At 36.8% G+C, this 23417-nt stretch overlaps 1 protein-coding gene across 1 annotated transcript; it reads right to left on the bottom strand.

The window, feature by feature from the left end:
- Window positions 1-13316: 13316 nt before the first annotated feature.
- LOC122302293 (cyclic nucleotide-gated ion channel 1-like) lies at window positions 13317-20350 on the bottom strand. The gene is made up of 3 exons (XM_043113488.1): window positions 20275-20350; window positions 14231-14645; window positions 13317-13804 (listed from the first exon to the last, which is right to left on the bottom strand). Exons 1-3 carry the CDS (start codon window positions 20316-20318, stop codon window positions 13580-13582), a joined length of 684 nt encoding a protein of 227 aa, XP_042969422.1. The 5' UTR covers window positions 20319-20350; the 3' UTR covers window positions 13317-13579.
- Window positions 20351-23417: the final 3067 nt, after the last annotated feature.

Raw genomic sequence — 23417 nt, 5'->3', positions numbered from 1 at the left:
GGTGCCTTTGCACTTGGGCTTCTTGGGTGAAACTCGTGAACCCCTAGGAGAGGATCATCACCTTGCAATTAGTGAATAGGTGGTGATTCAATTCTTCACCTTACAATTCGTGAATAGTTGTTGAATTTCTTTATCCATAGATTGTATTTCATCACTTTGCTATTCGTGAATAGGTGGTGAATTATTTATCAATCTATCTTTGTTCTTCCATATATCTTTGTTCTTATATCTTTCCTAGTTGTTCATATATTTTCCTAGTTGTTCTTATGTTTTCTTGCATATCAAGCATATTCTATGCCTTATTATTCTTATTCTTTGATTTCTCAAAATATCCCCAAATACCAAAAAGAAAGTCTTCATCTTCCCTTGTTAAGTTCATCTTCCCTTTGTTCATCAAAGACCAAATCCACATTCTACAAACAAAAATCACACCCACCACTTCCCAAGTCCATATTTTCCTTGTCCATCATTCACATAAGGCCTAGCCCCATCATCCCTAATTGCCATAGCCGATTTACCCCATTGCCTTATACATTCCACCATTTTAAGCCATTGATTTCATCATTCCATAGCCACTCTCCATATTCAATTCCTACACTTTAGGAAACCCTAGCCTAGCCTCCATAAACAATTTCTACAACTTAGGAAACCCTACCCTATCTTCCATCTCATCCCTCAACTTTAGGAATCCTAATCTTTCCTTCTATATGCACATCCCTTAACTTTAGGAATCCTAATCCCTCCTTCCATATCCCTTAACTTTAGGAATCCCAATCTTTCCGTCCATATACACATCCCTTAACTTTAGGAATCCTAATCCTTCCTTCCATATACACATCCCTCAACTTTAGGAATCCTAATCCTTACTTCCATATCCACATCCCTACATTGTGGGAATCCTAGTCTTACTTTCATATCAATCCCTAAAGCATAGGAGTCCTTGTCTTACTTGCCATATCAAAGCCTTTCATTCTAGGAACTACCCTAGAACCACTCAAACACTAAACCCATCACACCATTATTGCCTTAGCCGAAATACCCTAATCCCTAAATCATCTCCTACCTTTTAGGAACTCAGCTTCCATCTTCCAATCCATCCAAAATCGAAATATATCCATTTCCTTAGTCAAACTCCAAGTCCTAAACAACTCCCACCCATCTTATCATTTAGGATCAAACCCTAGCCACCTTACCTATCATCCAAATGCTATCTTCCATATCCAAATTCCTTAACTCTAAGAGTAACCCTAGACTCATTCAAAGACTAAAGAGTCCTTCCATCTTTGACCTAGTCGAAACCCTAAACTCACAATCCATTCTTTCCAAATTCGTAATTCCCCTTAGCCACCATCCAAACCCTAGCCTCACTTCACCCTACCAACCGTAATCATCATCCAAGAGGCGCCAACACTAAGGGACATCATCAAATAGTTCAACATTGCATCAAACACACAAATTCATCACTTAGATCATCTGAACTCATCATCATCATCAATTCCACCACTAAACACCATACCTTCATTAACTTAGGGACTCTTCATTGCCATTACTTGTTCAAGGCAAAGCAAGAGAACAAGACACATTCGGTCATCATAAGGTGAAGCGAGACCAAAAGATCATAGTGTTTAAGGACTTGACCAAGGTCCCTAACACATACATACTGCACGACCTTCACAAAGGATTTATGGGTGAGCTTGGTTATACATACCGCTCAAACCCTCTCCCTAAACGCAAGGTTCAACGAGGTGAACTAGGCTTACGAGCCTCTCAACCTCCACAAAGACGTTATGATTGAGCTCGGTCTTACATACCACTCGACCCCTCTCACCAAACACATTGGTCAATGTGGTGAGTTAGGTTTATGCACCTCTCGACCTCCGCACAGGAGTTATGGGTGAACTTGATCTAACATACCACTCGACCCCTCTTGCCAAATGTAAGGGTCAACGAGGCGAGCTAGGCTTACACCCTTCTTGACCTCAACAAAGGAGTTATGGGTAAGCTCAGTCTTACTTACTGCTCAATCCCTCTCGCCAAACGTGAGGGTCAACAAGGGGAGCTAGGCTTACACACCTCTCAACATCCACAAAGAAGTTATGGGGGAGCCTTGTCTTACATACAACTCAGACCCCTCTCGCCAAAGCACGAGGGTCAATGAGGTGTGCTTGGTCATGCACACCACACAACCTCCATTATGAGTTATAAACAAACCTGACCCTACATGTTGCGCCATGCCCATTGAGGAATGCAGGCAAACATGGCTTAAGTTGCTAAGTGGTTTCTGGCCAAGGCTTGCCGTATACACAAACATCACCAGATGCTTAAGTCAGCCTAGTTCAACCTAAGTACTCAACCCTCACTAAGGTAAACGGGTGAAAAGGCCATTATACTTAGAATGGTACCGCCAAACATTTGGAGTCACTCTCATAGCACAGGATTGGCCACTTCGCGAAATAAAAGAAGGGAGCTAAGCCTCAACGAGAAATTAATATACTGCCGCTTATAAGGGGTTCGTGCAAAAAGCAAACAAGTAAACTAGACAGTAGCAATAATGTTAATGGCATCAACAAAAGAACACTTTATTCATCAACTGTCGGAACAACTACAAAATGGAAGAATACAACATCTTCACAAGAAACCATGCAGAGAGAAAGAGTTAGAGTAATCTGCAAACGGAGTCAGGCTTGGCGGGGTGCCCTATGGTATCGTTAGTAGAAAAAGATGACACCGATGGGATCGCCTGAGGAGAACCCTCCCAAACTGTTGGAGGAGGTGAAGACAGGAGCGTGAGACCAACCTATGCAACTGAAGCCAACAACTATCAAGGACAACCAAATAGGGAAACTAGCCTCAGTAAAAACCACTCCTGCACAAGCTGGGCCCCATGTGGAAGTAGCAAATAGAGGCTGAACCCCCGTGGTCACCACCCAAATCAAAGACTGCGGGGCAGGGAAGAGCTTGAGTTGAAAGAAACCCCCTCGTCGGGACAAAGGCCCCCTCTTTCTCCTCCCCTGGCCAACGGCAGCAGGTCCCGTGGTCACCACCCAAATCAAAGACTGCGGGGCAGGGAAGAGCTTGAGTTGAAAGAAACCCCCTCGTCGGGACAAAGGCCCCCTCTTTCTCCTCCACTGGCCAGCGGCAGCAGGTCCAGGCCATCATAAGTCCATTTGCCTACCAGGCCTGAGTGAGAAGCTATGCTTCATCCTGGTCATGCGAACGAGGCAGGATGCAATGCAAACGAGGAGTTTTGAAGTAGGAAAAACCATCAAACAGGGCAATTGCAAGGTTTGGGGTGCACTACCTTCACAACACACCTCATAGCAACGAGGGGTGACACTATTTTTGGAAAGACATCCTCCAAAAGGCTCAAGAAACTACCATATGTCTATCCCAACAAAAGCCCACTACAGGATGCAATGCAAAAAGGTTGGCCTAAGGCCAAAAGAACCTTGGAGTCAAGAGCAGCCAACTACGGCTCAGCACATAAGGAAGTGAAGCTTTGAAATGCTTGAGAAGTAGGAAGGAAGATCTGATGGCCAATGGCAAAGGCAAGGAGGGACTATATATAGGCAAGGAGCGTCAATTCGTTCCCCAAGATTCAGGAAGCATACGCATCTCAGAGCCTCACCAAACCCAATGCGAATCTCGCGAAAAGCCCAGCACGAATCTATTGACGCACACGGTGAGTGTTATCCAATGCCATCAATACAGGAAGACTAATGGATATACATTAATAGCCAACTACCCAAGATCCATGTAGATTCACGAATGGAACATCGACTACTGAACCAATCTCATTGGGAAGCCAAAAGCCAGTGTATGGCTGGGAAATCAAAAGGATGGAATACAAAGGAAACCTCCATGATGGGCAGACGGACGAACTGTGTTAAAAAGAAACCAAAGAAAAAGGAAAGAGAGAGAGAATGAAAAGAAGAAAGAAGAAACACAACAATCGCACCAAGCAGGATCAATCCCGAAAAGCCCTTGAGTTTCCCTCAGGGTCAGTAGGGCCCTCCTCGGGAGGACCTATCTCTGACCTAGGCTCAGCAAGGTCAGCCTCAACCCTTCAAGGCTACCTCCCACAAAATCAACACCAGCATCACCCTTGGAAGGAAGATTGGGAGGATCATCATCCCCCGAAAGAAACACGTCTAGAATCATCACCTACCCAATCTCACTGACATGATTAAGACCAGCTGGATTAGGCTCGAGGTCTTTAAAATCACCGACCCGCAAGTGAAGTGCGCCTCCAACGCTTCAGAACTTTCTTGAGGGTTCATGATGATGTAGTTGTGCATACTTTCAAGGCCCTCAAGGTACATATGAGACCAAGCTTCATCTCGAACAAAGGGGGCCCTCCCTAGCTTTTCGCTATACCAAGTGGCGACCTCTTGCACCTACGATAAGTCACTCCACAGATCCTAGATGACCACACCCTAGGCGGTTATCCTCTTGTGGGCTACTCCCAACTCAGCCAGCGCCATATCCTCCCAGATTCTGGTTGCAGACAACAAGGCTTCTCGGTCCTCTACAATAGCCGATAAGGTTGAGCATTCCTCCTCCAACATTTTGAGCCACTGGGCATCAAAACCCCTTAATCCCCTTAGCCTTTCATTCTCTGCATGTGCTAGGTCCAGTGACTCCCAAAGCTTGCTTCATGACTCTTGGGACTTCACAACCCACTCTCTAGTCATAGCCAGCTCCGTCTCCAAGCAGCTTCTATCCTCCATCTCTCTAGTGGCTTAATGAAGAGTCATCTTCACCATGGACCAAAGTTCTAGGTTCTCCTTCTCAACCGCCTCATGGCACTCACAATACGCTTGACCAACCATTCAACCACCTGCAAACTCAAAGGTTAGAAGAAAAGTGCAGGATAAATAGGAAGAAAGAAAGCGTAGCTAAGGAAAAAGCATAGGACAAGAAGAGACCTCTAAGAGAAGCTTCTACAGCGGCCTAGATGCTCGTTCTAGGGCCTCCCCTTGCCAAGTTCTGCCCTCAAGTAGGGAAAAAACAAGGGTAGCCTCATCTGCATCTTCCGAAAAGTGTGAGTCCACCCAGCCTCCCCTAGATTCATCTGGGACCACCTCACATGGCTTACGACTGGAAGAAGCAGGAGCACCCTCAGTCACCAATAGGGGGCAAAGGCGAGAGATGACGACCTTTCCTCACCCTCAGGGCTACACCGGCTTCCCTTCCTGGAATTCCTAGCTACCGCTGTGACTTTCCCAGGACTCGATGAGGTAGGAATAGCAGGCTTGGTTGCCAACTGGTTGTCTTTGGTAGCGCCAACATTTGTGTTCGCTGACGGCCGAGCAGTAGCAACAACAGGCAAAGTGTCACCTGCAGTGACTCCCTCTCGAGGAGATCTTTGGGCAAAAGTGCCCCTTTCGGCAAACTCCAAATCCACCACATGATGGCTTGAGACATCCTTGGACTCAAAAGGCTCAGCCAAGGATCGAGCGGTAGACACCAGTGAAGGAGATATCTCTGCATTCAACTCTGGGGGTGGTGGAACCACTCGGGTTTGATGAGGCACCCTATCCATAAGAGTGCCCCCAAAATGCATTTGGACTAAGTTCCCTCTCCGAGATGCAACCTGCAACTCCGCAAGAGTGCCTGGGTCCCTCAAGCTAGGGATTGCAATAGGTTCCACAACTAAAGCCCTGGGAGAAGGTGGCAGGCGGGTGAACCAAAATTCGTGAACTCTCAATCCTCAATGTGCTGAGTCCTCCTTGCGGAGGAGTGAGGGGTTGCGTAGGCACCATGACACCATGGCGACTGGCGCCAATGGTCTTCGGGAATGCAAGGTCATCCCACAGGCGGATGAAGATGCCGCGGGTAGAAGGAACAATGTGGCCCACTGGAGGAAGAAAGGCGGCAAGATTATGCTCCCCAAGGATAACCTCCAGATGGACAAGAAGAGGATTACGAGTCACTTAATCCCAAACGATCGCAAAACAGTGCAACTCATCGGGCTTAGCGGTTGGGCACACGGCCTTGTCACCAAGTACAACCCCCATGAAGCCCTAGTGGGGAACTCAGCACGACCAATGTGACTAACCGTGAACTCCCACCCATGGCCAAACACAAAGAACAATTTTCAGGTCTAATTGGAAACCATACGATATCTCAGCTCCAATACAACCAGGGCATTCATTCCTCTAAAGCAACGCGAGACGTTGACTAATCGACACCAATAGCCCTCACACGTGGCAATGGGGCTTCAAAAACCACTATGTTCGGGAAACGATAGGTCAAAGCCAAGGATTGGAGGAACTCTGGAGAGGCATTAGAGCGATAAAAGCATCCCACGTAGCCCAGCTTCGATGAACCAGCCTCAAGACGACACTAAAAAATCCCAGTTTTGGTAGATTTCAAGGCCACCATTTGGACAATGAGAATTCAGTGAGAGATGGAGAATGAAAAGGAGTAAAGGCAAAGCAAAAGGAATGAGAGGGAATGAAAAGGAGTAAAGGCAAAGCAAAAGGAATGAGAGGAAGGCAGTGAGAGTGTGGAACAAGCTATGTTGGTAACGATCAGCTCTTAACATGCTACAAGTACAAAAAGGGGGAGAAGGATTTAAAGCTTGCACATATACATGGCCATGAAGGAAAGAGAACATCTGACAGTCATCATTGTGGAAAAGATGGAACAGTTGTCATCTAGCATCGACATTAAGTCCCCGAGAGCCACATTGAGAACCGCAACAGGAGAACCAAGATAGGACACATAGAAAGATTAGACCACACGTGCTTTCACTCAATTGACCAGGTAGAAGCGACAAGCATTATTTAACAAAAGCAATGAAATTCCCATTGGCCTAGTCTGATGAGAATTGCTGGGGTAACTATTGGGGGGATTCTTTCCCCAGGGTCTCAGGCGCATGACGATTGTCCCTGACCAAACATCAGGAGGGTCCCCGGCACCCTAAAGGGCTCGACAAACCTCCCCCATGCCCATAGAGTCTCTTAGCGACCCGCATAGGACCTACGACCCAAGTAAGATGGGCATGCCTATTCGGGTCAGAATGGGATGTTACACAGGGAGTGCACGAAGCCAAACCAATGGAAAGGGAGGGAAATGCACCAAAGAGAAGGGACAGGACTCCAAAGCAGCACTAGGAGATCACACCACATTAAATGAGTTTACCAAACAATCATGCCTCATTAATGACTTAACCTAGAGGGCCATGCCGCATTAAAGGCAATATGGCAGGAGTTTCAAGAGGACATCCCTTCCCCCCAAGTTGTCGGGTATGGCCTTCTGGCCCTTGGGGTTGGGTATATAGGGACTCCCGGCCTTCAGGTAAAGGGATCGAATCCTTCCAACCTAATATTTTACTTGCTCTATTTCCTACTTCATGAAATCCTAGAAGATTACTGCTAACTTGTCTCAGGGCTGCCCTTTCCAACTCTTTCTTTGTTATCACAGGCCCAAGAAACCGAAGGCCCAGACCACTAAGAACCTGACCCTTAGGTGTACGAAACACGTCGTCAACAATTGGATCTAAAGATTTTAATTGGGGACAATCTCTCTCTCTCTCTCTCTCTCTCTCTCTCTCTCTCTCTCTATCTCTCTCTCTCTCTCTCTCTCTCTCTCTCTCTCTCTCTCTCTCTCTCTCTCCTCTCTCTATATATATATATATATTAATTGTTAGATTCTCTAGAGGGACCATGAATTTTTTTTTCCTAAATTTGTTAGGTCTTTGATGAGTTAATTTGTATTTTTCTGGAGAAAATAACTTTCTAGAATTTTTCTTTCAAGGTAGAGGAACGATTTCTGGAATTTTGTTAGATATTTATACATATGCGTGGAGAAATCCTGGGTGTTTTTTTTTTTTTCATGTTATGTTTTCTTTCACATTTCACCCAATGAAGATTAACTAAAGTAAATAAAACTTTCAACTAAACTGCCTCCTTTTAGGCCCTATCCAAAAGATCAGATGGGTGAGGTGAGGGGGAGAATAATTAACGACACAACAAGAGAGAGATGATCACTCACTTTTTCCAGCAGGGGTAAGCAAAGATGAGCTTTAATCGTTTTCTTAGTACCGGGATCAAGCCAATCGATCGGTAGAGTATTCTCCATATCAACTTCCTTCCCTGTTTCTTCAATTTTGCTCAAGTAGACATTGATGTTTCTTTTAATTGTAGGAGGGAGATTGTGTCTGATCATCCAACTGCGTGTTTTTCTTTTAATCTCGGCGATATTTATCTTCATCTTTCGATATACTGTCTCCAGTTCTTTTATATTTTTAATTCCAGATTTTTGCTGCAGTTGTATTAACTACTTCTCCTGCATACACATCTGCAACAAAACAAATTTAGTTCATCAAATCTTATTGAAATGTTAATATATAGTTTACCCAAAAGCTTAATTGATAGACAATAAAATAAAAAATATTCAATAAATATTTTGAAACCTTAATATGCAATCCACAGTACTTTTATAGTAATTAATAAGTGAATATGTTAATGTGACTCATTGTATGTTAGGGATTGCGGTAAGAAAAATAGCTTATAGCTTTAGGGTTTATAGCTTATAATTTAAGTAATTATAAGTTTTACTATTAAAATTTGAATTACGTTCCACATTATTTAAAAAATTACGTTTGAGGAAAAGTAAACAACCAAACAATCTAATTTTTTCATCAAGAAAATTTTAAAACTATTTAAGTACTTTTTCATGATTCATACAGCAATCCCAAATAGACCTTTATTGTAGTCTTATATAAGAGGTTAAGGTTATACAAGAGTTTCACTCAAGTAATGTGACTCCTATTCATAGACTAACAAAGTGAAATAGGAAAACTATAAGTTATCAAAAAAATTTTTTTTTTTTGGGGATAAGTTATCAAAATTATGGACTCGGTATACAAGAGTTGGACAGAGAAATAAGTTTGCGTGGTACGCGGTTGAACAAAAATTGTATTATGCGAACTCATGAAGCAGTAATAACTTAAAGAATATTATAGATCTAACAAAAAGTAAGAAATATTGAATAAGAGTTTAATCATTAAAGTAAGAAATATTGAATAAAAAAGTAAAATAATTAAGTCTCTCAAAGGACTTTGAGCATGACCAACCCGCAAATTACCAATGAAATACAAAAACAGTAGCAGGCCAAAGATGGAAATCCAAACTGCGAATAAGGTTTCCCAGAACCGGCCACTTGCTTGGAGGTTTTGACCAGAAGAACTGCAAAATTTGGAGCAACAATAATCAGAAACCACGGGCACCGACAAGACAATATCAAACACAGACCATATATAATGCAAGCAATGACAGTTGTCTATAAAACATGTTTAATTTGCAATTGAGATAGAATATTTGTGTATCTATGTATATAAATATAAAATGAAAAATTGTAAATAAATATAAAAAGAAAAAAAATAGCTCAATAATATTTTTAATTATTATTATTTCATTATGTTTTTATATAAAGCATCAAATTATAATTAAAAATTATTTTGTATTTTTGACTTTAAGGAATTAAAGAATTAGCCCTATCATCATTGTATGGTTTGTACCCGTTTCTCCTTTAAAAAGTCCAAATTGCCCATATAAATTTTAAAAAACACAAGTATATATAATCCGACTAAATAAAAAAATGAAAAAGAGAGATCCAAATGAAACTAGATCAAGTACTTCTGATAATTAATGGTAAGCACGTACGTACGCCATCTTATGCAATCTTATATTATAGTCGCTACCAATTGCTTGCCTACGTAACTATATATGCATGTGATCAGATTCTAACTATATATATGCATGCAATAAAATTCTTCGTGTGAGAGAAACAATGTTTCATCAAACAATATCCTGTGTGCTTTACTTTATAGAATTGAAGCATATAAGACATGTAACAAAGTAATAGAGTTCTTACAGCTACTTAATTTAGTTAAAGTCTTTTTATCATTTCGCATGTTATATGTTTACTAATAACAAGCACTAATTAATAAAAACAACAGTGGAATAGCTCCATCTTGTGGAATTACAAAGAGTTGCAACAAATGATCAAACCTCAAATTTCGCAAGCCCCACCAAAAACAATGCACCATCTTTCGTGGAATATCTGTGGACGCCAAAATACCCAACTGAATGGCTTCATCGAATATTCCGAAATCATAGGAGATCAAATTTTTTGTTTCATGATTAATTGGGCAATAATCATTTATAAAGGTGTAATTTCTTAAACCGCTATCACAACTGAACGAACTGTGTATACATCCAATATGTTTTTCGCAGGCTATTTGCCAACAAGCCATCTCTTGATCGACGGCAAAAAAGTACCAAAAGGCACCTAGTACCTATATAAAAGATCCACAAATCTGTTAGTCAATGGTTTGAAAACTTATGCAAATGTGGTGTCAAAGTAACATAGACTAATAAAAGAGAGTGCGAAATAATTGATCTACTAGTTTGAGAAAGTAACACTTTGATTTAAAGAGGAAAGGAAAGGTAGTAGTAACAGTCGATGATTTTGAGAACGTGATAATGTTACAAGTACAGTATCCTTCTAGTTAATTTAGCCGTACACTTGAGATATGAGGAAGTGCTTGGCTAAGGTTGAGATGTGTAATTAGGTTGGTTCAAATTATGCACTTGAGAACAAGGATAACGTCAAGATATATATGCATGTAGGTTGTCATCTGACACGTACACACATGAATGGATTGTATGATATGAGAATGGCATGGAGTCCAAGTAAGTATTATGTTTATACTCTTCAAGAGTTTTCTAAATGATATGACATGAAAATGAAAAGTTTTTATGAAAAATATTCTTTTATGCAATGAAGGAAATGAAATGACATTTTATAAAACTATCTTAAGTATTAATGTTCAAAGGTATATGTATATATGACCTTCTTTGGTAACCCCTATTTATGCACCCAAAGTATTAAGTTGTATACATGTGAATGGATGATATATAGGTAGTATTTATTGTATTTATGTTCCATTAAATAAAATAATGATGTTTATGCTTTATGTTATGAAATGATGTTTTATGAAATGAATGGACTGATGAATGAAAATAATGAAAAGAATGAAAAGAAAATGAATGAAAATAAATGAATGTTTTAATGTATGAAAATATGTAACGGCCAAGACTAAATGAATGGGTACCAAAAGAGGGATAGATTACAATGCTGGATAAGTAGTACTGGTGATGCACCCAGTGTTAACCCTCGACTAAGGGATTCCTAACCCGCAGCCACAGATGGAGTGAGGTTTAAAAGAAGACCGCTAACCCCAACACTCGGGATGTAACAATGTGTACTGGCCAAAGAAAAGTGATAACAATTAAAATGAATGTTGTGTGATCATTTAGCTCTTTCAAAATGAACGTATGAGGTGTGGGAAGTGTTTTATGAAAGGAAATTTGTTTTTAAAGAAAAAATCCATCTTCTAAAGTTTTCAAATGACATGTATGGTTATATAAAGTAAATTACGTATAATATGAATGTGAATGCATGACTGAAAACTTATGTTAGTATACTTTAATTGTATAAAGTAATGCTTATAAGTATTCGACTTGTATTAGTTTTTATGTATGCCTCACCCAGGGAAAAAGTGAGGAAGAGGCATCTGGATAGACATGACTCCAAAGGAAGAGCGACAACATCCTAGGCGGATTTTCATGAAAACAAATGTAATGGAAATTTTGTAAAATGACTTTTATTTTAATTTAATGTATTCTACTGCAAAACTCACTTTTAACTTGTAGAGTAGGTTTTTATTTTAAATATAAAACCTTTCATATACTGGAAAGGAAAGTGAAAAAAGTTTTAAAATGGTCAGTAATTCCCATCTTATTTTTCTAAAATTATTTCTAGAAGTCCCACCACAAGGACGGGCATTACAAAACCCATGAGAATAGATGACAACAACTTGTGGGAAATGGATTGAAACTAGATGCTAGTGCCATTTGTCTCAACATATAGGATAAAGCCATCCATAACATGATTTAAGAAAAAATACCATGTTATTGAAATTAGAGAGAGCTATGACGAATAATTTGATCAGTAAGTTCTATATCAACAAGCAAGTATATCTATATCTATATCTATATCTATATATATAATTCAACACGTATGGCTAAGGACCGGAGTTACAAGAGCACCCATTGACCTAACATGATAATAAGGATTTCATTTTAGACATCTCACAATAAAATATAGATTACATGTCATACTCGGAGATAAAGATTAAACTAAACATGCATCTGCATAATTTAGCTTGTTATCATATTGTATCCCTTTTGAAGTTTCAAACTTAAAACTAAGTAGATCAATTCATTCGTATATAGAATTCATGTGTATTTACTTACCAAGGCAACTATGTAGTGTGTACTATTCACGACAATGTATTTTCTTTTAATCTTCCTTTACAATTTAAAGCATCATTAATGCCTCACATCTCACACCTTCATAGCAGCATCCAGTTCTCCTCCAACTTTTCAGTTTTCAACATGTACAATTCGATCTCCTTATTTCTACTTCACTTGTTCTCATACTCCTCACATATCGACTTATGACTATTACCTCATCCGAGCTATATTATAGTAACAACGACTTCTAATAGTCAAGGGTTTTGTGTAGGTGACTAGTTCTCTTATCCATTGTGACAATTGTATTGCCAAACAAATTGATCATATGATGAACGTCATAGGAGTGTCAAATGTATCGAAATAGCTTGCTATTTCGGTAATCATCAGTACCTTATGCAAGATGTTTTGCATGATCTCCATGGCCTCGATCTCTTTTGAAAAAATTTAATTAGCTAACATGTTTGCGAAATCTAATCCGCCTACTGGGTCAGCTTGCAGGTGATTTTGTTGAGTACAAACTCAATTAGTTAGTTTCACCATCTCGAGAAGCTAACTTGATTTTGAGTGGGTGCTAGTCTGTACTTAATTTCTATAATAAGATCAACTTTTCCCATAATATTCTTAAAAAGTTATTCTAATATATGTTCATATATAATGTGAATATTCTATAATATTTTCTAATACGTGTGGAATTGTATTGCTTTTATTTCATAGGCTTTATTCAATTATAACTAGGCTCTCTCGAACACTTGAAACATATATTGACGAAAATAAAATTAATTCTCTTTTATTACTTGTCTTCAAGTTCATTAGCACCATTCTTTTCTCTATTCTTTTCACTCATTTCCTTAGTAAGATCCTATGTCAGAGTAAGCAATTTCTAGTGCTTAAGTAGGTTGTGCTCTTATTTTTTTCTAGGTTTAACTAGTGTCGAGTTAACGTTTTTCCACACAAATTTTCACTGCGGTACCTAAAAGGAATGGGTGTACAAAAGAATTTCAAACCATAAGGGTCCACGCAAAATTGCAGGTTGTTCACAGGTTATAAGCATAAAATATATCTATACATAATACATTGACACAGAAGTATTACATATATGTGTGTGAAATGCATGCATGTAATTTGTCAATGTTTATTCATGAATTGACACCTACGTACATTTAAAACTTAATGTGAGACTCGCCAAAGTAAAACTAGATAAACAATAAAAATATTTAGGTGGCATAAAATGAGTATGAAATTGGTAATCAACTTACTTGAGCGGCAAGGGTGTATAGAGTGAGATTAAATAGGCATTTAAACCGTTGATCTTGATCAAGTTTCTTGTTGGTCAGGCTAAATTTCTCCCATGACCCATAAATTCGGAGAGCTCTTGGCACATATTGGAGAAGGATAAGAGCATTGAGGATTTTCCTTATACCTGAATATTTTGAGCTTCTCATTTCTCTAAAGATGAATATTCGAAATAAGACCTGAAAGGTAAGAACGAGTGTTTTCAAGATCAACTAGCATAGCACGTCTTAAGTATATTTCATTTAATAAGCAATAAGTAGTACCGTGTAATAGTAATTAATACAAAATATGGTATACTTGGGAAGCCATTAAAGTTTTCATGATTTGTGCAACAAAAGTATATATTTATATACATATATATATATATATGTATTTATATAAAGAGACATAAAACAATCTCAAGAAAATTAGCGTTACAATTTGATGATTAATGTAAATGAAAGTAAATATAATATAAGTTATATAAAAAGAAAATAAAACGACACCCTTTAATGGAAAGAGAGGTTTATATAGACATCATGATCCTCCTCAAAAATAAAAATAATAAAAAATGGAGCAAATTAATTAATGAATTTAGAAGCAAAAAAGTCTCCTTAATTAATTACCTGTGGGAGAGGAAGAATTGCCAGAACATCAACTAGGAAGTAAGTCCTCAAATACCTCTTCGCATTTCCAACCATTTCAATTTCTCCAAGTTCAGCTTTCTTTTTGTCAAGATAAGATGTACGGATTTCAAAAATGATATTGGCAAGAGATATCAAATCCGCAACCGATCGCAAAGCAATAGCTATGAAATATATTTTGTTGTGAAACTGTAGGCACTTTTTGTCTTCGTTGATCACAAGAACGAAGAAGAACAAAGGGTCCACCGCTATTGCATACACACACGATGCCAGAAGTATTGCATTCCAGATTTTAAGGAACTTCCCATTTGAGTTTAGATTTTTCCTGGTAATTGCTGTAATTACGTTTCGTCTTGAAGTCTTCGTAAAACAGCATTGCCCCTCGGTGTCCTGACCACTGAGCAGAAATAACAAATTAATTAAGAACCATCATGTTAATTTGTTTTGCTACCCATACGTCGGGGTGTTAATGTGAAAAGCTTTCACATCAACGGTAGTATACTGAATGTGCAAACAATGACTTAAAAATAAATTTTCTGTTTTATTTGAGAGTACTTTGCCGAAAGAAAAAGCTTTTAATTTTTTAATGCAACTACTCTCTTTTAGTTTCATAATCTTGTTTCATAATCTTTTAGTTTCAGAATGTAGATGCCAATAAGCAGCGTGAGTTATTGCAGTTATGGGGTATTAGGACTTTTCAGCAATATGATAAATATTTAGGATTGCCAAGTTTCATGGGGAGGTCTAAATATAGATCTTTTGAAGGTATCAAGACAAGAGTTTGGTCAAAGCTACAAAGCTGGAAACAGAAACTCCTATCTCAAGGGGGGAGAGAGATCCTTATCAAAGCAGTTGCTTTATCTATACCTACTTACTCTATGAGCTGCTTTAAATTACCTTTGACCTTATGCCAAGATTTAGAAAGAATGATGGCGAGGTTCTGGTGGGGACAAAGAAATGAGGAGCGGAAGATCCATTAGACAAGTTGGAAAAATTTATGCGTGACCAAATTTAGAGGTGGGATGGGATTCCGTGATCTACATTTTTTCAACATGTCTTTATTAGCTAAGCAAGGGTGGCGACTCTTGCAACCTGAGCATTCACTCCTACAAAGACTTTTCAAGGCCAAATACTATCCCAATTGTTCTTTTTTTGAAGCATCTTTAGGAAATAACCCTTCTTATGCATGGAAAGGAATTTTTGAAGTAAGGAAATGGTTGATGAAGGGATGTAGGTGGCGGGTAGGAAATGGTGAAATGGTGAAAATCTGGAAGGATGCTTGGTTACCTGGACCTCGAACTTTACAGCCAGAATTGGACATAAACACTAATTCAGAATTTGATGAAGCAGCAACAGTGGATAGTGTAATTGATATGCCAACCAGAACATGGAAGGAACAGCATATTAGAGCTCTCTTTAATCCAAGAACAGCGGAGGAGATACTAAAAATTCGACTATCATCAACTCCTTGTATTGATAGGTGGATATGGGATAGGGAAGCAAATGGCAGATTCACCGTAAAAAGTGCATACAAATTGATCCATAACACCATGACTTGCAGCAATGGGGAAACTTCTATGCAGGTACAAGATAGTCATCTTTGGAAGAAAATTTGGCATATGAAAGTTCCAAGGAAGATCAAAATGTTTGCTTGGAGAGGTTGTAAGGATATTTTGCCCACTCTTGTGAATCTACGGAGGAAAAAGGTGGTGGAGGAATCTTTATGTTGCTTTTGTTTGGATAATGAGGAAGATCTTAATCATGCTTTGTTAATCTGTTCTACTAATCAAATTGTTTGGCAGAAATATTTCCCTTTATTCAAGGTGTTTAACTCATCTTTCACCTTTCTTCAAACTGTCCGAAGGATCCAGCTTCAAGGTAGTGAGGAAGAATTCACTTTTTTCTTTGTCCTCTGCTGGAGCTTATGGTATAGACGAAATCAAATGCAAATGGAGCAGAATATCATCCAACCTTTGCACGCTGCTGAACATGCCATATAAATCTGCAAGGCTTATAAAGATGTTCGAGATGCTACATCAAGGCAGCAATTACAACAGCTAATTAAGTGGCAAGCTCCACCAGAGGGGTTTCTCAAAGTTAATGTTGATGGAGCTATCTTTGCGGATCAAAGGAAAGCTGGCATTGGTGTTGTATTACAGGATACCAATGGAGCAATACTGATGGCTGCAAGCAAAATTGAGATGGAGGTGGACGGGGCAGCAACTATTGAAGCTATTGCTATTTTGAGAGGAATACAACTTTGTCTTCCACTTGGTATTCCGAAACTAATTATAGAAACTGATTGTCTTAATGTAGTTCAAGAATTGCAGTCCTCTGAAGCTTCGTATGCTAGTGCTGGGAACTTGTTTGCTGATATTAATCATCTTATGCTGCGTTTTCAGGAAGTACAAGTAATACATGTTAATAGAATGGGGAATGGGGTAGCTCATTCTTTAGCTAGACATGCATGGAATATTGAGGATATTAATGTTTGGTGGGATCAGATTCCTTCTTTTGTTCACCATTCTTTATGGTTTGATAACATTTGATGTATTGGTAGTTTTAATGAAGTTACTGGTTATCAAAAAAAAAAAATTAAAGATGACTACCACGTACTTACTTCGATCACTAATTGTTAAATAATTAGTAATTAGTAATTATTATATTCTAATTTTTAAAGATATCAATGAAATATGTAAAAAATATACAAAAATAATTATATATAGTATGACACTTTAAATAAATATCAGTCGAGTTTGGGATATATCGAATTATATTTTATATTCAAGATCAATCATGACCTATTTATAAGTTTTGTCATATTAATAATTTGTTAGCTCATCAATATTTACGTACGAACTTATAATAAAATTTAAACTGATAGATCTTATATTTGCAATAAATCATCATATAGTAAAATGTTTGGACCTTATCTATTAAATTCGAAAAACCAATTTTGGATTTTATAAATATATTCATAGCGTGCGTTTCTATATCATGCATTCATGCATATCTATATAAAGACTTGTATTTATAGTCAATAAGCAATATTTATCGTTTTAAGTGCATAATTTTGTATTATCATTTTACATATTTGAAATCTTCTCATTATAATTTCAAGAGTAATACTTTAAAAATTTATAAATACGAAATTATTCGAGCCGAAGAGAGTTTATACACATTTAAATAATGTCTAATAAAGTTTTATCAAGCTTGGTTTATTTATTGAATGAATCATCTTAAGTACGTAGATCGGGCTATTCATTAATGACTCGATTCATGAATTACAACCCTAGTCATTAGACTTCTGTTCTAAACATCAAATCAACTTGTTCGTTTTATTTATAATATTTTGAGATAAATGAAAATACGGATATGTCTACAAGTAGATGGTCTACAGATCAAATAGGATAATTAAGAGAGTAATTTTATTTACCTTAATTTAATACGGATAGGGATCGGGACATAATTTATGTGAATTTAGATGCACTACTTATAAGATTATATCTAGGTATTAATTATGAGATTATAAGACAAAAGTAATTCGTACTAGAGCTAAAAGATTATTTCCCAGCAAGTTGTAACTAAGCTCTGCGTACGATCTTAAAGGGGTTACCAGCCATATTGCTAGCTATTGTGTTTACTCTTTGAAGCGTTGCTGAAATAGAGAAAAACAAAGAAATTTTCCTAAATATTGTCCAAACACTCATTTCACACGAAAAATTGCATAATGCTAGGAAAAGTACGTTGTGTTTGTTTCAGCTGAGAATATTTTATAGAAAACGATTCTCATCTCTTGACCTATTTGGAAAGTATAAAAAACAGCCGCGCGTTAATTAATGAAGAATGAGTACTTGTGAGTCAAAAGAAAAATCATGTGCATGAGGTGGAAAAAAATATAGGTATCGTTTCTATTTAAGTACCATTTACTTAATAATTCACTTCATGCTTTTCTCAACCAAAACAATAATATAGGTATCGTTTCACTCAAAAAAAAAAAAAAGGAAAAAAAAATTATATTTTGTTGAAAGGGTTTACCATTGTAGGTAGATAATCTTAAAAATTATTTTAACATGGGAATAACTTAAAACTTGTTAGGTGTCCATTTCACTTTTACACCCGTCAGTAAAATTGTAACACGTGATGGACTTATTGAATTTACAATGGGTGCAAGTCCATTTTCCATCTCTCTCTTCTCCCTTCTCTCTTCTTTATTCCCTCTTTCTCCACTCTCTCTCTCTTTCTCAACAGTAAGCCGAAATCCATGTCCTTCGTGCCCCCCTCTCTTCCTTCCCTTTCTCTCTCCTCAGGAAAAAAGTGAGTCCCCTCAATCTCTCTGATTCTTTTTCTTTCTCTATTCTCTCTCCTCAAGCTGGAGGATCATACCTCCACTCTCTCTCTTGTCCTCCAGTACTTGTATAGGTAATATATATCTTCTTGACAGGCAGCAATCTAGCTAATAATTCTAAGGAAAAGGAACATTGTAGAGAATTAGTGATAGTAGTTTCCTTCGGCATGCATTTGTGTGGTATGTGCAGAGGAAAAATTGCTAGAAGTTTCCTCATTCATGATGAAGTTGATTTTCACGGTCTTTTCCATGGTTGGAGCATAATCGTTTCAATGGTGAGAGAAAGATGAGGATGGAATCTGTCGAGATGGGTAAAATTGAAGGAGACAAACATGGCCTTTTTTTAGTCTGATTTTGTTGTCTTTAAAGTTTTGTTTCGATACTAAGAAAATGCATTTATGTTTGGATGGTGAGAAAATGTGGGATTTTGGTTTTTGTTTTCTTATTTCCACCAGCCCTTAGATTCAACAACTGCCACTCTAATTTATTAAGTTTCAATTTGCAGTTATGCGAGGGAGAGATCGTATTCTAGAAGGGGAGAGAGAGAAAGAGAGAGAGAGAGGGTGGGGGGAGATTGCAGGTGACGGGGTGGGTGGGGGAAGGGAGGGGGAGAGAGATATATAAGGGGAAAGAGCTGTAAAAAAAAAAAAAATAAATAAAAAAAATAAAAAAATTCACCTGTGTGTGAGTTTAAATTGTATTTTGTTGTATCTACTACTTGGCAGCTTGTAATTTACGAGTGTTAAATGAGGAGAAACACCTGACCGGGCCTGGAGGCTCTCTCTTTTAACATTTGATGTTTTAAAGGTGTTAATTAAGCATTGGAAAAGTAGTCTAGTTATTCTTCTAAAAGAAGTTTTCATCGGTCATCTGAGCACATTATTATTCTATCTTCCCCCTTTTTACAACCAAAGAAACGCCGTCGAAAATTTTCTCAAGTGTTTTTTTTTTTTTTTTTCCCTCTTGTGCAACATGTGCAAAAAGAAGAACTTTGGAAGGAAAGTTATCCTCTTATAATCTTGTTTTAACTAATTTACAACTCTAAATAAAATGGATGGTAGTTTTGTTATATTAAACAAAGTGTCATAATTACATTAATAGTTCATTGATAATGCGCAATAAAATAATTGTAAAAAAATCATAGGTATATCATTATATACTCATTTTAAAAAGCTCCCACACAGCTTGGCAGCTGGCTATTTAATTATATATATATATATATATTTATATATCGAAAATCAACTAGAAGATGTTTTGACCTCTGGGAGTATGTAGATCATGTACAAATTTTGTTTTATGTTAAACTTTGTTTGACTTTATCATGTACGTACTAACCCTAATCAAATACGTTTTGATGGATGTTTATATATATATATATATATATACACACACATATATCGAAAAAGATGGATATAATAATGTTGTTATATTTCGCTTACGATAGACATGATGTAGAATCGAGTATGTATATGCAATATGCATGCCTTGAGAAAACAATTAACCATGAAAGTATATTTTTTATTCTTTTATCGCATGCATCACCTCCTTGTAGTACGTACTATGTAATATATGCCTTAATTCTAGACTTCTAGCAATACGAAATGATGATCATGATCATATCAAAATTACAATAGTTACAACTATATATACAAGAAATGAAAGATCAGTAAACGCTAACCTCCCCGGATTCTCCGGCTGACGCCCACCGCGTTGAGCACTCATACTTGAAGCCTGTCGCTGATACAACGTCCAAAATAAACAGTAAAAACTCACAACTATTACAAACCCCACAAACTATATATATAATTCTTCCATTAATAATTACTGGTAGCAAAACTTAGAACTTTTTATAGAAAAAAAGTGAGCGAGTGTTTTTGGGATGTAAATAAGATTTACAAAGAAATGAAACTTAAAGTTTAAATAAATTTATCAAACAATATATTATAAATTTTAAAGAAAAGTACCTGTTAAGGTGGAATCAGTCTCGCCATAAGCCTATACGTGTAAGAAGCAAGCAAGAATGAATACAATTGTTCTGAAACTCTTGAGTGGATCTCCTTTTATCGCCGCTAAGTGGTATGAAAAGATCCATCAAGTCCATTTCATTTCTTGACTTTTGTAAAATGTGAATCGCGGAAGAATTGGACAAAAAACTTTGGAAAAACGTGCCCACGTTTTCAAGTGAGGGAGAATTGGAATGCTGTAAAATAATACTAATATTATAAAAAATATTTTTTTTTTATTTTTAATTTTTATTTAAAAACATTTCACCTCACCTCTTTATCTAAATTGCATTTTATAGCATTAGCGAGTAGCGAGCTTTCTACCAACGAAAAGAGATTTTCTGTTTTGGGCCGAGGTTGTTTCGTGAGCATCATGATCAATATGTAGGACGGTAAATTAAAAAAAAAAATTATTATTCAAGTAGCCTACTGAAATTAAGGATTTTTGGGTTGATTCATTAATTAAATTAATTGTTTATGAACACAAAATCATGATCAATAATTAAACGACACAATTTATATTAAAAAACAGATCGTACGAACTTGAAGAACTTTGTATTTATTAATTTTTATAGTATTATCTTTATATTTATTGCCTATTTGGATTTAAGTTTGAAAGTTTAAAAATTACAGTTAACAGCCCAAAAGTACATTTAAAGAAAAAAAATGATATGTATGATGAATCTAAAAGTCTATATTTTTTAATATAAAAAAGCACCAACTAGAGGTTTTTTCTGTAAAGCCCGTATAGACAACAGTCCATTTTTAAAAAGATGGCGTAACTAACTTCAAAGCGTTTTTAGATACAATTTTACCAAACATTAAACAATTTACCAAACATGTCTACCGTACATATTGCTATAGAAAACTCTATTTCTTACCCGCAATATTTGTAGGCACCTCTAATATCATTGAAAAACGCGTACACGTATTATTGTATGCTGCAACTAAAAACAATCTTAACCCAAAAATCAGCTAAGTTGAAGGTTTTGGTTAATCACCTTTTAGAATATGAGGTACCTAACTTAAGGGTGATGCAGTTTTTTTCAAGTAACTCATACTATAATATTTATTTCTAAAACAAAATTGCATAAAGTTCTAGATCTAAAAACTCTACAGCTCATGGGAGAGTTTGATCAAAGAAGATTAATAATAGGTCTACAAAACCTTTTTACTAAACTAAACTTTGATATAATATGTTAGATCTTTCATAACAAAAATGACTTTATAATCTAAAATACTACATTAAACCACGTTAATTTATAGATTTATTCATACATATATATAGATATATATGATATCTTTGCAGACCAAGCTTTTATCTCAACTAATTATCGAAATGTTTAAATGTCTAGATCAAGACCCTTCATGGTAGGCCTAGTAAAACGACTCGAGCCTCGTTTGGTTACATAAACTATCTCATATAATTATTATAATTTTTTTAAACTCTCATATAAAATATAATAAACAATTCAACCTTTTCAAATCTTAAGACAAAAATAATACTTTACTAATATTTTATTCATCTAATTTCATATAATTTCATGTGCAACCAAACAAGGCCTAATATGCCCTTGTATGTTTGGATGATATGGGGATTTGATGATAAGCAACTGTAACTCGGAACTAGCTAGCTAGCCACGATCAGCTCAAATTAATTAGTAGGACTGATTCAAAGAAAAGATCAGAAGGAAAAGAGGGCCTTAATTATATACGTTTGATGTAAAAAGAAAGAGGAAAACTATTGTGATAGATGTAAATTATGAATGGTGTATAATTAAGACTACCATTATTTATTTACCGTACGTTTTATGAACTTTTTCGTTGGAACGTCGTTGCTATGTTTTGCAAAGGTATTTTGCCAGTTTCATCTCTTATATCTATCAGTTTGTTTGAAAATTTTATGAACTCTTTGTAACATTAGTTTTGGACTAAAATTTATGCCATCTTTCCCATATATATAAACCATGAATAATCTTGTTTTGGCCAGCTTGTATCGTTCCAAGTTAATTTTATTTTAGGCAAGATCTTCTTATCTTTTATACTAATCGACCTTTCTTTTCTTTCTTTTTTTTCTTTCTTTTTTCTTTTTTCTTTTTCCTGAAATTTACGTTTTAAGTCTGAACATATTGTTTGAGCATTGGGGGTGCTTTCAAGTTAGGGCCTGAGTTGCCGACCCACGTGGGCTGACATTATTGGTATCTAATACTATTGTCCTTAGAAATGCCACAGATTGATATCTCCCATTCATTGAATGGGTCCATGAAAACAAATTGATCTCGTGAATTTTGTTGGATCCTATGATGTAATAAATATGCAATACTCGCTTTGTGCCGACTCAATGGCTATTATCGCAGCTCACATTGAAGGAATGGGAGACATTGTCCTCTTCTATTTTTTGGCGGAAGACGTACGTCATATAAACTTGTAAGGGAGGGCACAGCACGTCAAGCCTGATCCTCAATCGGAATTAAGTCGACAAAATTGTGATTCATCTTAAGGTTTATCTCTTGTATTTGTCATTAAATTAGGTGTCCTTATCATGTATGGAGATAAGTTGAAGCCCACATATATTATTTTCAACCACAAATTATAACTAAAGAACCTTAAAACCCTGTTGGGATTCCTACTCACCAAAATCCATCAGCCCCAAGAATTTTCCATATTTAATTCCACTGCAACAAATATGCTTTCTAGTGACGGTCTCCAAACCGTCACTCAAAGGCTTTTTCTGTGACGGTTTGTGAGAACTGTCACTAAATGTTGCGGAAAAAATTTGTAACGTTCAAACGTTTTAGTTATTTTGTTTGCACGTCAC

Source organism: Carya illinoinensis, chromosome 1, assembly GCF_018687715.1.
Source record: "Carya illinoinensis cultivar Pawnee chromosome 1, C.illinoinensisPawnee_v1, whole genome shotgun sequence".
Taxonomy (NCBI): Eukaryota; Viridiplantae; Streptophyta; class Magnoliopsida; order Fagales; family Juglandaceae; genus Carya; species Carya illinoinensis.
The sequence above is the reverse complement of the archived record's forward strand: the minus strand, read 5'-3'. Positions and strand labels throughout refer to the sequence as shown.

Bases quoted from the DNA above. Each gene is read 5' to 3' on its own strand.
- LOC122302293 (XM_043113488.1), bottom strand. From the start codon at position 20,318: ATGAGTGCTCAACGCGGTGGGCGTCAGCCGGAGAATCCGGGGAG. The intron at 14,646-20,274 runs GTTAGCGTTTAC...ATTTCTGCTCAG, and splicing joins CAGCCGGAGAATCCGGGGAG to TGGTCAGGACACCGAGGGGC. The intron at 13,805-14,230 runs GTAATTAATTAA...CTTACCTTTCAG, and splicing joins CAATTCTTCCTCTCCCACAG to GTCTTATTTCGAATATTCAT.